The sequence below is a fragment of the Hyperolius riggenbachi genome, chromosome 4, assembly GCF_040937935.1.
Source record: "Hyperolius riggenbachi isolate aHypRig1 chromosome 4, aHypRig1.pri, whole genome shotgun sequence".
Lineage (NCBI taxonomy): Eukaryota > Metazoa > Chordata > Amphibia > Anura > Hyperoliidae > Hyperolius > Hyperolius riggenbachi.
In genome coordinates this window covers 184,176,206-184,193,757 of record NC_090649.1, presented here as the reverse complement: position 1 = coordinate 184,193,757, position 17,552 = coordinate 184,176,206, and the positions used below count along the sequence as shown (strand labels likewise).

The 17,552-nt window shown below is 40.3% G+C and overlaps 1 protein-coding gene across 4 annotated transcripts in view; it reads left to right on the top strand.

Moving 5' to 3' along the window:
- The window catches only part of PEX5L (peroxisomal biogenesis factor 5 like), a 281,043-nt gene that overhangs the window by 165,260 nt on the left and 98,231 nt on the right, over window positions 1-17,552 (top strand). For 3 of the 4 annotated variants that reach the window (XM_068281070.1, XM_068281071.1, XM_068281069.1), the window contains one exon: window positions 3,675-3,779. The exons of the other annotated variant lie outside the window; for it this stretch is intronic. In XM_068281070.1, coding sequence (XP_068137171.1) covers window positions 3,675-3,779 — 105 coding nt within the window. The remainder of the gene's footprint in view (window positions 1-3,674; window positions 3,780-17,552) is intronic. 4 annotated transcript variants of the gene reach the window in all.

Sequence of the window (17,552 nt, the reverse complement as noted above, 5' to 3'; positions counted from 1 at the left end):
TACTGACGCGGTGCGGCGCGATGCAATGAAAATTACATTTTCACCGTATCTCTGACGCAAGGACAGATCTATGTTACTGTGTGGTTCTGCAGAGATATGTAGCAGACTGGAAATCATGTGACTCTATGGCGACGTGTGTGTAAAAACCTGCCGCAAGTTTTACGTGTTGCGCATGCGTGGAAGCGTATTTTTAGCACTATGCTTCAGCGCACGTGACCATAGGAAGTGAGCATTGCTTCCTGCTAGGTCGGCTGCCAGACGGTAATCCCCGAAGGCCTGTTTTGGGCGGTGGGGTGCAGTCCCTGGTCCGCACTCCTGTCGCCAATCCGCAGTGTGAAACCGGCCCAGATGTAGGGAGTGGCCTGCAGGTTCCCCATACCTGTTTACTATATGTTCTTCCTGTATAGAAGCTAACTTTGCAACTTTGCAAAACAAAATGTAACAAGTGTGGAATGTGACTCACTCTCTCTGACTGTGCAGGAGCTGGAGGACAGCCAAAGAGTGTGTAACATTCCTCACTTGTTACATTTTGTTTACTTAAATGTATCTATCTAAACTTCGGCTGCGGGGAGCAGTTCTCTCCACGGAACTTTAAAGCTCTGTGTGTAACCCTTCCAATGCTGGTCTAGTAAAAAAAAAAAATGCTGGTTGCATATAATATCCTGTAAATAATGTTTTAGATCAAAGTTGAAATGCAGGGTTATATTCCGCTTTAAGCAAGAAATGACTATGAATAGCACAAGAGAAACTGTGATAGGAAAAGCAATACACACTATAAGAGTTGTTAATTACCTTTGATTGTTATGTTATTATTAGTATTACTACTATTTCATTATGTAAAGCTAATATTTTTTCCCTAACACTTATGGGCTTGTTTAATAATGCAAAGTAAAGTACTATAGCATCTTGACAAGTACAAGAACTTAAATCAGTCAAACTGATGAATGCTTGTTGCACTGTACACATAGTCACAAGTAATACCTTCCAATACACAGTACAATATCAGCTTAAAGTGGATCTGCAGTCTGGAAAAACTATAAAAAAACGGCCCCAAATCTTCTTATTGTTAAAGGGACTCCGAGCAGTGCAGAAACTATGGAAAGATGCATATCATTTTAAAGCTCTCTTTCTCCTCTTTCCGATGATATATAAACCGCTGCCCTACGCCTTTTAGTTTTCGCTATTTTTGCGATTGAAATAGCCGCAGCTGCGATTTCAATCGCGAAAATAACGAAAACTAAAATGCGTAGGGCAACGATTTAGGTGTCGCCAGAAAGAGGAGAAAGAGAGCTTTAAAATGATATCCATCTTTCCATAGTTACATTGTATTACACAGGCCGACTTTTTCTGCTGAATGGAGCTGCTGACACTGGGGAAAGTGTCGTCCTGTGTAATACAAGTAACTATGGAAAGATGGATATAATTTTAAAGCTCTCTTTCTCCTCTTTCTGTGGACACCTAAATCGTCGCTCTACGCCTTTTAGTTTTCTTTATTTTCGTGATTGAAATCGTGGCCGCGACAATTTCAATCGCGAAAATAGCGAAAACTAAAAGGCGTAGGGCGGTGATTTATATACCATTGGAAAGAGGAGAAAGAGAGCTTTAAAATGATATGCATCTTCCCATAGTTTCTGCACTGTTCGGCGTCCCTTTAATGCAGTTATCTAATATGTATTTGACCCAAAAGTAATGTCATCTGTGTAAAAATCTTAATTAATTCTAGATCAAATTCATCTAGTGTGGTAGCTGCTATCTTATATAAAACCATTAATGCAACATAATATTCATTACAAGGCTAGTTTTTGGACTGCACATCATTCTCTCTGAAACTCTTTTATCTTCTACTTTCGAAGATAAGAGCCTGGGTCGCTCCACACTGCAGTTCAGCCAAAGGGCTGTTCAGCACAGCACATTCATAAGAAAATGAAACTAAAACTATTATACCCTTTTAAATACTTTTTTTTATCAAAAAATAAGTTTTTCTTATAATAGCGTATTTAATGTATTGGAGCAGGAAAAATTTAGATTACAGTTCTGCTTCAAGTGTCTGAGGACAACATACAATATAAAAAGTATTCAGACAATTTGGATATACGAGGAACCCATATTTATTGTTTTTGTGGATCAAAATCATAAATCATAAACAGTGCATTCTGCTGAACATACTGAAACCTGACGTACTTGTACTAATTGTACTTACTGGTTAGCAGCTGGATAGCATACTGGTTAAGGGTATTGCCTTTCATGGAGGTTTTGAGCCCTTGACCAGTGTTCAGAATCCCAGCTTAATCCACTTCGTAAAAAATAAATGATCCTGGTTGACTGTGGAGCAAGTGGCTGCATCTCTGAAGTGCTTTGAGTCCACCAGGATAAAAACATTGACACAGGGAGGTAAAGGTGTTCAAAATAAAAAGGTTAAGACAATAAAAGGAGTGTAAGCATCCACAACTCATGGACATCATGTCAATAATAACAATAAGAATACGCTTTCAAACTTCACTGAGCATCAAGTTAATTTTGCCTAGAAAAAAACCCCCATAATGATAAAGATTGCATTATCATGCTTCAAATGCCCTGCCAAACACTAAATTTGTATGAAAATCATAAAAAACAGCAATCCCTCGAGCGTCTCTAGTAGGTACTGTTGCAATTGATCCCCCCACCCCTACTTTCCCCAAGTTAGTGGCCCACTCAGGTTTTATCAGGTATGTACCAATCCAAAGCACTGATGCACAGATTTTTCTCTTCTAAATTTCTACTAGCTCACCAATTAGAACATTTATTTGTGTTAAATAAGCCCATTTGTGTGGATGTAGGAGTCCATGTATTTTTCTTCTTTTTTTTTCTTTTTACTTATGCACTGTAATTCACCATGGCACAATTATCTTATAAACAGAAAACACATCAAAGGAAAACTGAAAGTGCTATCGATGAAAGTCAAAACATTTTCAGCTCCAACTGATTACAAGACACACACGAAGTGACATTTCTCCAGTGTTTATGTATCATTCCTATAATCTTCACGTCTATTAATATTGCTCCATCCATCATGCAATAGGTGCTGCTCAATGCATTGCAGGTGGAATTACCAGCAATTCCTATTACCCACTAAGGGCAAACAGTCATGACCTTAACTTATGCTGTACAGCTTCCATCCTTTACTGTAAAATGAGCAATCACCAAGAGTCGTGTGTTTCATCACTTAAAAGTGAAAGTTTTTGTCTAAATGATCTGTCTGACCTCTCTGGGTACGTTTTCTACAAGTTCAAGGGAAAACGATCTTTCATATCTATAGCTATCACTGCAGCAGTGTTCACATAATTTGTTATGAAACTAACCAGAATGTTTAAATTCACCGTATTTCTATATTCACTCAAGAATCATTCATCATCAGAATAGTCTCCTCTTTAGTTGAATCACTAACAAGTTTTGATTTGTAACACAAAAAAAAAAATCTTAAACATAACTAGTGTTCTTCCTTTCACTACTTAATTTAAATACGTATGCATCAAATTCTCTTTGCGCTGTATTGAACCCATTATACGTACCGCTGCCGTAAGCTCACTTTGCATTGCAAAAACTTGGGCGTTGTGGCACTATCTGTTGGGGGTAGGGGGGATCCTGATAAAATCTTGCTTTCCTGACACAAGCCATTGTGTATTTCACTATTATAGGGGAAAACCTCTAGGGCGGCAGATAAGGCTGTTGCCATGGTGATGAAGGAGATACCGAGACAGCCGTCTGCAGAGGAAAAGCCCCTCCTTACTATGACATCACAGGTGGGCTGTGCCTGGATTTCAAGAAACTGACACATGCAACTAGCTCTGGTGGGAAAATTAAAATGCCACCGACAAACATTGCTTTCACAGTGATGTGAGAAAGGCTATTTAGATTCCTCTTTATTCCGAACATCTGTGGTAGTAGTCATTCCCTAGCACTTGAAAATTAGTAATGTCATTTCAAATGGTGACATTTAATTAAATGGCTAAACCAAATGCATTCATGGGCATAATATGCATATGTCAGTTTTGCAGTGCCGTGCTTTATTTCATTATTTATGTGATGTTTCAATGCTTGTGTTATATAGAGAAAAACAACTGCTGTGCCTAGTTTGATCAGCGTTGCAGATAATTTATTTGTGTTATGTGCATGCATATTGGTTTGTGTGTTTCTGTGTGTACATATATCTTTCTCGCATTAATCAAACTGTAGATGTACAGGGAAATTAATGAGAACCAGTAAATCAACCTAACACATGAATGTAGTAGATGTGATAAAAATATGAATATCTTTGAAGTAAGTATAAGTCATGTTCACCGTTCTTAGCCATAGTAATAAATCTGTAAATGTGGAGCAGGTGTTAAAAGGAACCAATCAGAGTGCTTGTTTATTTAACATTGGAAAAGTGATTGGCGGCTCTGGGAAATGGATCCATGTTTGCTCCACTTTCTTCACATATATATGTAGCATAGATCATGCTTTGCCTTTCCTACCCCCACCGATTCCTAATGTGTTTTTCCCACTCCTTCTAAGGAATGAGGACAAGTTCAAAGATCATGTCACACAGCTTTGAGCAGCCAGGAATAAACTGTGTAACTGGTGTGATCCTCTCCACTTGTACACTGAATTACACCAAATCCTTCTTGTGGCTGTCAGCTGTTAATAGATAAGTACAGCTTTGCACAGGTAATCCCCAGTAAATCAATCAGTGCACTGCATGGCTCAACAAAATGCAGCTGACACATCATACTATTTAAGGGGGATTCTCAGTCCTACGTCCCACCATTTTAGCCTTTCTAATACAAGACTTTGGATTTCATGCTGACAGATGAAACAGCTAGTTAGGTTTGTGCATATTTCATGTGTGTGTGTGTGTGTGTGTGTGTGTGTGTGTGTGTGTGTGTGTGTGTGTGTGTGTGTGTGTGCGTGTGTGTGTGTGTGTGTTTATTTGTGGTGTGTGTGTGTGTGTGTGTGTGTGTGTGTGTGTGTGTGTGTGTGTGTGTGTGTGTGTGTGTGTGTGTGTGTGTGTTTATTTGTGGTGTGTGTGTGTGTGTGTGTGTGTGTGTGTGTGTGTGTGTGTGTGTGTGTGTGTGTGTGTGTAAATATATGTACTTCCTATTTCATATGTTAACATGCAGTCTAAAATGAGTACACGTATAGGGATTAAAATGGTGGCATTACAGGGTGTGTACCCTAGCGTTGTGCAATGAGTGCATACGATTCTTGGATTTGAAGCCATTCATTTTAATCAACTTTATGTAAAGACCATGCCCCAATCTACATCCGCAATCTCCACCTTGTGTGGTGCATCCCATGTTAAATGGGACACAAGTACTGTCTGCCCATCTACAGTTACACCAGGCCTTAATGCACAAGGTATAGGGACTGAAGGCCGTAAGACTATGGTACTACCAGTTAAAACTAAACAATGACTCAGGCTAGACTAGTGTAGTTACACAGTTCTGAGTCAATATCAGATAATGGTCAGTAATGTTTGGAGTCAATCTCAAAGTCAGCAAGCCAGAGATCATGCACATATATGAGATGTCTATCAATCACAATCGTATGCAATCTCAAAGTCAGCAAGCCAGGAGTCATACACAGGTATAAAGAAAGCAGGAATAGACAGGACAGTGGCCAGGCAGGCAAGGGTCAGTCCAGGCAGCAGCCAGCAGGCAATAGAATCGTGAAGGTACAGACAAAGGTTCAGATAAGTATCAGGCAAGTAACAGGAGGAAACAGCAAGGGAAGCCCAGCAGCTAGCTCTAGCGACTTATTGCTATCACATGCAAAGACTGAGTGTGCCATCCACACTTAAATACTAGCCACAGCCAATCAGGAAGTCTAACCACCACAGCCAGGTAGCCAATAGGAACTAGACCTGTCTATAGTGATTGACTGTGCCTGAGTCAACCACTTCCTGGTTTAGAGACAGTTCATGGTTCTGCCACCAGAATGTTCTATAGATAAAATACATTCTAATGAAAAAGATTTATTTACCATGATTCACTTTACAGGCTAAATTTACTACAGTAAATGTATTAAAAACTATTTAAAATCAATTTGATATATATATATATATATATATATATATATATATATATAAACATCTTCACAAAAGATTTCAAAATGACCTAATGAACCTCATTCAATTTCCTTTTTCTGTTTTTTTTTTGTGTGCGAGTGCGAGCGCGGCAGCGAACATGTGAGACGGGTGCGCACGGCGGACGTACGCGCAACAGTCGGCAGGCGCGCGGTGACAGACCTAGCCCGTTTTTAAATGGGCTAAGGTCATTAGTGTCTTTATAAACTCACATATTGTAACTGAAAATTAATGTCAGCAAGTAAGGGCCTGTACACACTGCTGCGCTTGCGTTGCGTTTTTAAAAACGCATGCGTTTTTAAAAACGCAAGGTCTTTTGAAAAAGAATGAAAATCGTGATGACTTGTACACACTGGTGCGATGCGTTTTTAAAAAAACGCAAACGCAGTGCCTGCTGCGCTTTTTTAAGCGCAGCGCATGAAAAACGCATTGCGCTTGCGTTTTTGCCTGCGTTTTTCAGAAGTCAGTATCCCAGAAGACTCTGCAATCTCCTGATTCCTGTTGAAATGTAAACTAGAAAAAAAACAAAGGATTCTTTAGCCAATCAGCAATTACAAGAAAAACGCAAACGCACAAAAAACGCAGGCAAAAGCGCATGCGTTTTTAAAACTACAGGCACTTTAAAAACGCATGCGCTTGCGTTTTTGCCTGCGTTTTTCAGTGTGTACAGGCCCTAAGGTCTCTGATATAATTGCTATGAGAATGATAAGAAAAGTGTCTTGCTTTGCAGCTTCTAATAATATGCCCTGAAGGTTTTAATAAGACAGTTGAATCTTGTTGTAACGATTGCAGAATTATTTCCGTGGTCAGCGCACAGAACGCGCGCCGACACTACGGAAATCCTCCACAAGCATGTAACAAGAGAGAACCCAGCTATGGTGCTATGCACCTGTAGAGATTCCCACCGACAGATGGAGCTGTGGAGTGCAGACGAACACAGCCTCTGCACGGCCACAGATGCCAGATGGAAATTGTATGAGTTGAAGCAATGCAGGGCAAGATAGCCCTTAAAGAGAGAGAACACAGAAACAGAATGTATGTGTGTGTCCACCAATCTAGTCGCCACCCAGTGACGGTGAACACACAACAACGGAACCGAAGTGGGAACGCAATCTCAAGAGTGGCGATCGCAAAAGTGACACAAGACCGAATCAAAGAGCACAGAGACAGAATGTATATGTGTCCACCAATCTAGTCGCCACCCAGCGACAGTGAACACACAAACAACAGAACCGAAGTGGGAACGCAATCGCAAGTGTGGCGATTGCCAAAAGTGACACAAGACCGAACTAGACTGAGCACAAATGTAAAGAAAGAGCACAGAGACAGAATGTATGTGTGTCCACCAATCTAGTCACCACCCAGCGACGGTGAACACACAACAACGGAAACGAAGTGAGAACGCAATCGCAAGACTGGCGATTGCCAACAGTGACACAAAACCGAGCAGGACAGAGCACGAGAGTAGCAAGAAAGGAACAGCAAGCAACAACAATCAGAACATCAAGGAAAATAACAAAACGCTAGCTAAACGCGAATACCGCACTCATTCGCAACAGCGAACGCGTTTAAGCACGATCACCGCACGTTAGGCGCCCAGTTAAGCGTGCCACCCTAACTAACCAATGAAACACAAATATGAAATAGAGAACGCGGACGCTTGCTAAATGTTTGCCTCACCGAGCCTACAGCAAGCATTCGTACCAGACACGACAGACAGATGGGGCTACCAGTAGCAACCGCTGCTCTGGCTAGCACCCCTAAGGCAGAATACAGAAGGAAGCACCGCCACTACCACTAGGGAAAATGTAATCCAGACAGATGGAGCAGCCTGTCGACCGCCGCTGGCGACAAGACAATCCAGACAGAGAGACAGAACAAGGCAATGCAAATAATACAACCTGACTGCACTAGAAGGAGTGCCTAGTGCAGTCCCCAGGAATACTCTAGATAATCTTTAGCAAACAATAGCAAGGCTGACACTCCAGGAGAGTTAAGCAGGAACAAACCATCATGACCAGCCAGAAATTCTGGGAGCAAAAGGTATTTATACTGCAAGCCATCAAAGGAGGCGGCTAACCAATTTGCATGACAACTATATGCAAATTCCTCACCAGCAGAGCAACTCTGAAAGTTGCAAAGCGAAGACAGGTCTCTTTTCCAGAGACCCGCAACACTCAGACCTAAAGAATGGTCAAACAGCTGTCTGCCTGTGCAGACAGCTGAGCGGGTCATTACACTTGTGTTTATAATACATAAAGTTGTGGTGTTTTACTATCATTTTAATATTTAAAGTATTGTTATTCTAAAAAGAAGCAAAGGAATGTGACCGAAATGGCTACAGGGTGAGATTAGCAAAGGCAAAGGAAGGATCTAAAGTCATAACATGTGGACAGAATTCAAAGAAGGTGCAAAATAGTATGTATAATGACATAAAGAAATACATTGGTAATTAGTATAATCCAACAAATCGATGTAGGTACTCTATGTGCCTCTAAATGTTAAAAATGTTGTACATAAAAATGATCAGATACAACATACTGTAAGGCCCAGTTTACATTTAATTGGTTCGTGCTTTTTTGTCTGAGGCTGAACTCACTTCATTTTAACAAAAAATGTAATAAAACAGTTTTCGTATCATTTTCATTGAAATAATATTGTAAGCCTAATTTTGTAATATTATTGTCCAATGTCCATTTATAATATACTAGTAAAAAAAAAAGCCTGCCGATTAAAAAATGGGCGCTAGGCCATGGGTGCTCCCCCCGCGAGCACAGATACGTTCCGCTCACCCGTCCACCGCTGTCTGCAATATATGCACACAGGGAGATGGTGCTTGCTTGGCAGTTGGAAAAGCTGTTATTTCCCACAATGCAATGAGGTTCACAGACAGCAAACTGTCAAGTCTGGAAGCAGGGACACACGGACATAGGGACAGGACGCAGGGAGGGACACAGGGGTTTTATTATAGAGGATGGGTCTAAAGCTGGCCACTAATGGTCCAATTTCTAGCGAAAAATCGTTCGAACGATCAGAAATTCTGATCGGATTGGTTGTAAATAATATCCATTGGTGGACACAATCGATTATGAACGAGTGAAAAAAATGTCGCCCGAATGAATTTTCGTCGAACGAAAATTTGGATTTTCTTAGTGGTCGTGATAGATAGGAAGCAATGATTGGTTAGTTGATGGTGTAGTGAACGATTTTTCGTCTTATCAGAATTTCTGATCGAACGATTTTTCACTAGAAATTGGACAGTTAGTGGCCAGCTTAAGAGTAGTAAAGTACTATACTATGTCAATAGCCATCAGTTATTGCAGTTTTGAAAAAGGATACAAGCTATTGGCTAATCCAAAATATTAAACTTGTTCATGGCCTGTTGCTTTAAAAAAGGGTTTATAAAGATATGGGTGTTCTGAATACAACCTGGGTGTTCGTATATGTACAGCTTTATTTGCATAGTTTTATATACTTTTACAGTGTTAAGTGAAGCATGGTTATACAATCTTTGTGTGTAGGTAATATGATACAGAAAGCCACAAAGCATATAGATAACTGCTCTCAATAAATGTAGGCCATTATTGCTATTGTTTATGCTATTTCCAAGAGGTAAGTGAAGTCTGAAATTCCTTTTTGTATTTTAATTTTTTTGTTTTGTTTTTATTTTTGGCACCTCAACCTCCTAGTGTTAACATTACAAAATAGATACATATCTATAGACACTTTAAATGGGATTGTTAAATTATTCAGCAGCATTTCTGTGTAATTAAAATGAAAGGCAGAATTGCCAAAATAAAGAAAGAGCTGCAAGAGGGAATGAGCAATTTAAGAAAAATAAATACATGAGTTAGAGAGTCTATACACATAAAAGAAACAGCCATATTAAATAGGAGATTGCCTTACCACAAGGGCATTTTAAAATGAAGATCGCATTCCAAGAGGAACTTTCTGTAAATGATTGAATGGAATATTTCATGCCAATGCTTATGAATTATATCCCAAATCTGTCAAGAATGAGCAGCAACAGAACACAGAGAATAGGATTGTGTGTGAAATTAATTTGTTATAAGAAATGTGTTCAAGGCCAAGGATTTTTTTAAAGCAAGTTCTGATTCATGCCTGCTGTGAGAAAAAGGACTTTGTCATCTCTTCCCATGCTCAAACATATGAGAGGGAGAAATGGGCAGAAGGCATACAAACTGGCAGTGATAAGAACCATTTAGGGCATCTCAGATTTATTTTTATTTATTTAACCGGTTCAGCACCGCAGTGCCGAAAATCTCATGCATCCGAGCAACGTTCACCTCCCATTCATTCGCCTATAACTTCATTGCTACTTATCACAATGAATTGATCTATATCTTGTTTTTTCCGCCACTAATTAGGCTTTCTTTGGGTAGTACATTTTGCTATGAATTATTTTTTTCTAAATCTATTTTAACAGGAAGATTAAGAAAGAAATGAAATAAATTAATTATTTCTCAGTTTTTGGCCATTATAGTTTGAAATTAATATACGCTACCGTAATTAAAACTCATGTATTTTATTTGCCCATCTGTCCTGGTTATTACACAGTTTAAACGATGTCCCTATCACAGTTTATGGCGCCAATATTTTATTTAGAAATAAAGGTGCATTTTTTCAATTTGCGTCCATCACTATTTATAAGCTTATAATTTTAAATAATATAATAACATATTCTCTTGACATGCATATTTAAAAAGTTCAGACTCTTGGGTAACGATTTATGTTGTTTTTGTTTGTTTTTTTAATTGTATTTTTTTTTAATAAAAAAAAATGTATGTGGGTAATTTTTGGTGTGGGAGGGAAACTGCTAATTTTAAATGTAAAATAATATTTTTTTTTATTAAAAATGTATGTGGGTGCAGTTTACTATTTGGCCACAAGATGGTCACAGTGAAAAAAGTCCTGGATGCGAACGATCTCGCATCCAGGAACTAAAATGCTGGGGAGAAGTTTCCTGGGGGCAGAAATACCGCGCTCTCTGGATAGAAAGCGTCGGTATTTCTGCGTGGAAGTTAGATCAGTGAATGGGAATTATATTCCCATTCACTGATCGGGGGGCTAGCGGCGGGCGGCGGGAGCGCGCGCGGGGGCGCGCCCGATCGCGCGCACCAGCAGTGCCTATCTGGACGAGGAAGCTCGTCCAGATAGGCCGAACTGGTTAAGTATTTATATAGTGCCGACATATTATGCAGCACTGTACAGAGGATAAATATTGTCTTGTCACTAACTTTCCCTCAGAGTGGCTCACAGTCTAGCCCCTACCATAGTTCTGTGTCTATAGATGTATCATGTAGTGTATGTATCATAGTCTAGGGCCAATTTTTAGGCGGAAGCCAATTAACTTATCTGTATTTGGGATGTGGGAGGAATCCGGAATACCCGGAGGAAACCCACACAGACATGGGGAGAACATACAAACTCCTTGCAGATGTTGACCTGGCTGGGATTCGAACTGGGGACCCAGCGCTGCAAGGCAAGAGTGCTAACCACTATGCCACCGTGCTGCCCCACTGTCAGCTGATAAGCTATTTAATCACAGGATTATACCCATAGCAAAATGTAAATGAGAGTCACAGAGCTCCAAAAATGTTGTCTTTGCAGTAACATAAAAGAGGCCATACAGCTAGCAATTTCTGCAGCCCGATTGACCATGCGATTCGATAATTTTATTGATATGGATGAAAAAAGGTGCTGCAACAAGCATGGCCATTCAATGATTGCACTGATTTCAGACCAAAATCAGTTGAATGTATTGATCTAGTATGCTGGGCCAACGTGGTTGATCAGATGCATGGTGGTAACAGCGTGCAATAGCATGACAACCAACGAATGCAACAGAACCCCCGGCCACTGTCTCTCCCCCTTCCCCCAGATGCCCGTGCATGCAGATCTCACCTGCTTCAGCTGCCACTACTGTCCAACTGCTCTTGGGCCAGTTAATTGCTTCTCTGCTGCCAGGCACATGTTTGACGTCACACAAGCGCCACATACTATTCGAGGCAACCATTTGGTGGTGATGGTGGCGCTCAGGTGGAAGCAGTGGACAAGACCAGAGCAGCTGGGCCATCACACCAGCTGGATCAGTTGAGATCTGAATGCACAGTCACCAGGGGGGCCACATTAACATATGGGGGGACTCGGTGAGGTGGTAGCGGCAGCGTCACAAGGCCGATTCCCAATAGATTTCATGCTGAAATCGATTGGGATTTGGCCTGCAGTGTATTGGCAGCTAACAGATTTCTCTCTGATCAGATTCGATCTGTCTCTTGGTCGATCTCCTCATACATCATTAGATAAATGGGCAACTTAAGTTTTAAATAATATATAAAAACAGTACAAACCTACTATGCCCAAACTCAAGTACGAGACCTCTCCAGTGCTAGAAATTCAAAAAAATTTTTTACACTAGGCTGTTCAGCTAAAGCGATTACTTAATTTTATGGAACATATTCACAGAAAGCCATGGCACTGACATGCAGATTACAGTATTATTACAACAGCCTTCAAACTTAGTTCTAAAGTAATTGGAGAAAAATGTGCCATGTTAAAAGTTGTAAGCTTAACTTGTATACTGTTATTATGCTTTTATATAGTGTTGATATCTTTATAGAGTGTGTAGTCATTTCATTAAGTATCTCTCAGGCCCCTTTCACACATGGGCCCATATTGAATTCACTCTTTCTACAGAGTTTTCTCCTAAGTCATATTTTCACACCTTGCCATAAAATGCCCTTTCAACCACCAGCATGCAATAACATTCTCAAAATAATTTTGATAGTACTTTTTCACCAACTTTTTCAATTGTAAAATGCTGAAAAGTTTTTTTTAAAGAGAAGATGAAAATGATTTCCTAGGAGAAAACTCAGGAGAAAAAGATCATTTCATATGGACCATGGGCCCATACGCAGCTCACTTTTTCTACTGAGTTTTCTCCTAGGAGTTAATTTTTAACTTCTTTTGAAAATACCATTTCAGCTCTCTGAAATTGAAAAAGTACCAAAAAGTAGGTGAAAAAGTATCTTCAAAATAATTATTACAAAAAGTATTTTTCTGTTTGCTGAGGGTTAAAAGTGTGTATTATTGACAAGGTGTGAAAATATCACCTAGGAGAAAACTAAGGAAAAAAGGTTAATTGTATATGGGCCCTGGAACCATATTCAATTAACTATCTGCTCAGTTTTTTCCTAGGTGATATTTTTAAATCTCATCAATAAAACACTTTTTTTAAACCACCTACAAACAATAAAATACTCAAAATACCTTTCATAGTACCCTTTTTACTTTTCCAATTGCAAAGTGCTGAAAAGTTATTTTGAAAAGAAGATAAAAAAACATCACCCAGGAGAAAACTCAGGAGTAAAAGTTAATTGCATAGGGGTCATGGGGCCATATGCAATTCACTTTTTCACCTGAGTTTTTTCCTAGATGATATTTTTAAACTTATCAATAAAATGCCTTTTAAGCCACCAGAAAGCGAGAAAATTCTCAAAATAATTTTGATAGTACTTTTTCACCTACTTTTTGGTACTTTTTTCATTGAGAAGTGCTGGAAAGTTATTTAAATTTGAAGATGAAAATGTATCTCCTAGGAGAAAATTCAGGAGAAAAGGAGAATTGCATATGGCCCATGGAGCAGTACCACGCATTGCTGTACTCCCCCCTGCTGCATTTCTTCACAAAGGCAGTGTAAGTCTATGGGGATTTACACATTATGGTGATGCAGTGCAGTGCCACGGAAGTAACTAAATCAACACTAAGCCGCCACAAAGTCTGCAATGCATTGGCGCATGATCTGTGCCTTCCACACGGATTATGCTTCAATGCAAGTAATGGTAACGTGATTTGTCTGAACTGACAATCGATGCTTCAGTGTGGCGAGCATGTGCAGAGTGACAGTAATCCAGTGACATACCTCCTGTCCACGAAAGAGCACATCACTGAGGAGGGGGTGGACCTATGCAGACTATCCTGTCTCTGCAAGGCAGCCGCAGAGTAATGTGTAAGGGAAATTGTGCGGTGCAGTCCGCACTGCACCGCACCATGGGCTTGATTTACAAAAGCGTGATAACTGCTATCACGGCAGTTATCACGCGATTTGCCACACGCGAAAGTTTGCGCACATAAAGGATTATTCCGCGTGGTAAATGAACGTTGCGCGCGATCACGTGCGTGTTTCACACGCGTCATTGTGCGCAAACGTTAATTTATCACGCGGAGTAATCTTTTACGTGCGCAAACCTTCATGCAAGGCAGATTGCAAGATAACTGCCGTGATAGCAGTTATCGCGCTTTTGTGAATCAAGCCCCATATGTGAAAGTAGCCTTAAAGTTATAACTGACAGCAACTGATATAGGGCCTGAGTCACTAAACCGTGATAACTCACATCACAACTTGCAATTGCGAGTTTTCGCGCGACCCTTACACACACCTTTCTCACATGATTGTTGCGGTTCATCAGTTTTTGGAGTGATGCTGAGTTGTAGTTGACATCTCTGAATGGAGGTCATTTGTTTTTTCCAGGCATTAATAAAATGGAAAACAGAGAAATAAAGTGTGTGAATTCTCAAACAAGCTACTTATTCGTATACAATTAATAACATTTACAAAAGGAAACATGTTCCCCCTTTAGTACCCAAAAAAGCTTTGCAATAAGTGAAGAAAGATTCACTATATGCATTTATCCTTATTTGTTTTCTTTTTTTACTTTTTTTTGTCTGTGTGATTAGTTTTCCAGCATTAATGACTTAAAATAATGCATTCAGTTGGCAATGATATGGTATTTTCATTTACACTGTTTACAGTGGAGCAAGTGTCAGTGCAGCTATGAGCCCTTGAGTGTCATCTGCCATCTGTTGTTAAGGCAAAGGAATACAGTTATTCTCCTTTCACAAGTTCAAATGCTGCTTGTAAGTCCTCCTTTGTAAAACATTTATGAGCAGCCAGCAGTAATGCTGTGGTAAATTGCCATTTCATTTTTTATTTCCGTTTGAAATGGATGTGTATGTTCTGCTGTCTCAGCCGCTAGGCTTTCTAGAAAGGCTTGACTGAAGAGATACATATTATTATCAGATCACATAGAGGGGTATTCTATTAAAGTCAAATATGAAACTACTGGAAATAAAGAAGTAAATACTATTCTTTATTTTAGCGCAGTGTGAACAAGTTGTGCTATATCCTATCCATTTTAAGAAGAAACATTTTAGCCAAATAATAACAACAACAATAATAATAATAATTATTGTTATTATTATTATTACTATTATTATTTTACTTATATATTCCTGGCTTGAGTTCAATGGGGCACATGGGGGGTATTATATAATAAGCTGTAGGTATTAAATAATGAAATAGGGGGAAAGGGGGGTGCAATAAAGAAGAAGAGGAAAGAGGACAGAAATAGAAAGTTGGAGGAGAAAGCGGTGGGGGAGAGAAGTGACAAGATGTGAGACGGAGACAGAGAGAGAGAGAGAGAGAAAGAGAGAGAGAGAGAGGTGAAGAGATTTGATAGATAGATAAAAAGAGACCTCAGATAGAAAGTAAGAAAGGTGATAGAATCTTCTGGGTGCAGAAGAGAATGTGTAAGTCAGAGAAAGACTGAGAGTAGCAAAAAGAAGTTAGAAATTTGAAAGAGAGGCGGTAGCCTTGCAGGGGAAGATAACAATGGGTGGCAGAAACAGACAGAGAGGAACAGACAGAGAGGAAGCTAGTCTGACAGGGAAATACAGAGATGTGTGACAGTGACAAACAGAGCATAGTGACAACCTAGCAAGGACAGACAAACAGGGGTGATGGGGACAGACAGAGAAGGGTGGTAACCTGAAAGATAGAGAAGGGTGACAGAACGACACAGAGGCACAGAGAGGGGTGGTATCTTGTCAAGGAGAGACAGATACAAGATAAGGTAACAGACAAAAAGAGGCTATAGAGCAGGGGTCTCAAACTCAATTTACCTGGGGGCCGCAGGAGGCAAAGTCAGGATGAGGCTGGGCCGCAACAGGGATTTTACAATCAGCAGCACTCCCCCCCTTGCATTGATTTTTATTTCAAAATCAAATTCACACTGAAGCGAACTATTTTGCCTATTTTACCTTCTAGTTCGCTTCAGTGCTCCCATTACAAGTAATCCACCGTGTCCCCGCCGCAAAACAAGGGCTGCAGAGCCCCCAAATCGCCCAAGGGGCAATCTGCCGGCATTTCCTGGAAGGGGCAGAGCTTTCAGCTTCAGCTCTGCCCCTCCTGACGTCAATCGCGGCGCATCGCCACCTCTGCCCGTCCTCTCACTCTTCCTTCACAGAGAGGGGCGGGGAGAGGCGGCGATCCATGCGGCGATTGACGTCAGGGGGGGCAGAGCTGAAGCTGAAAGCTCTGCCCCTTCCAGGAAATGCCGGCGGATTGCCCCCACCCGGCGATTTGGGGGCTCTGCAGCCCTCGTTTAGCAGCGGGGATGCGGCGGATTAATTGGGAGCACTGAAGCGAACTATAAAGAAGCTTTTGCAGGCGAGGGCCACAAAATATTGTATCGAGGGCCGCAAATGGCCTGCGGGCCACGAGTTTGAGACCCCTGCTATAGAGTTTGACAGTAGCACAGAGCTGGGTGGGAAGGTGATAAAGAGAGGACAGGTCCTTCTATTGCACCTCCCTTTTACTCATTCTCTGCCTCTCTTCTCCCTAATATACATGCCTTTTCCTCATCTGCCACCACCACCTCATTAGTGTTCCTCTGACATGAACCCCTTTACTTATGACTTTGTTGTGTGTGCGCACGTGATGGAGCATGTGTCTGTGCATGCCACACCTCCTGTACCTCATAGTGTGCCCATATTGCAAAAGTGCAGTACCACAGCCAGCCTCAGGTAACTAAGAGACAATGGTTGTGCTTTAAATCTCATTCATGATTAGACATACAGAGCCATATTCAATTCACTTTTTTACATTAGTTTTATCAAGGTGAAATTTTCAAACTTCTCAATAAAATGCCTTTTAAATCACCAGCAAGCAAACAAATACTGAAAAAAAAAATTATAGTACTTTTTCCAACTACATTTTGGTACTTTTTCCATTGCAAAATGATAAAAAGTTACTATAATTCGAAGATGAAAAATGATCTCCTAGGGGAAAACTCAGGAGAGAAAGTGACTTGCATATGAGCCACCGAGCTGACAACTTCAAATAATTCAAGACCTGGGCTGGATTTTTTATAAAAAAAAAATCTGAAGTTTTCAAATCTCTAGATCTTGCCAGATTATAGAAGAACTGCTGAAAGAACAGTATTTATTCAAATATGTTGCTGTGGGTTGCATGTCCTTAACTCCTGTTATCTCCTCCAGTGTTCTTTACTATTCTTTAGCGCTGGAGAACCTTAGTTAACCAGCCCACTCATGCACTGTCTATTTTATTTTTTAAAAAGCAGCAAAAAAT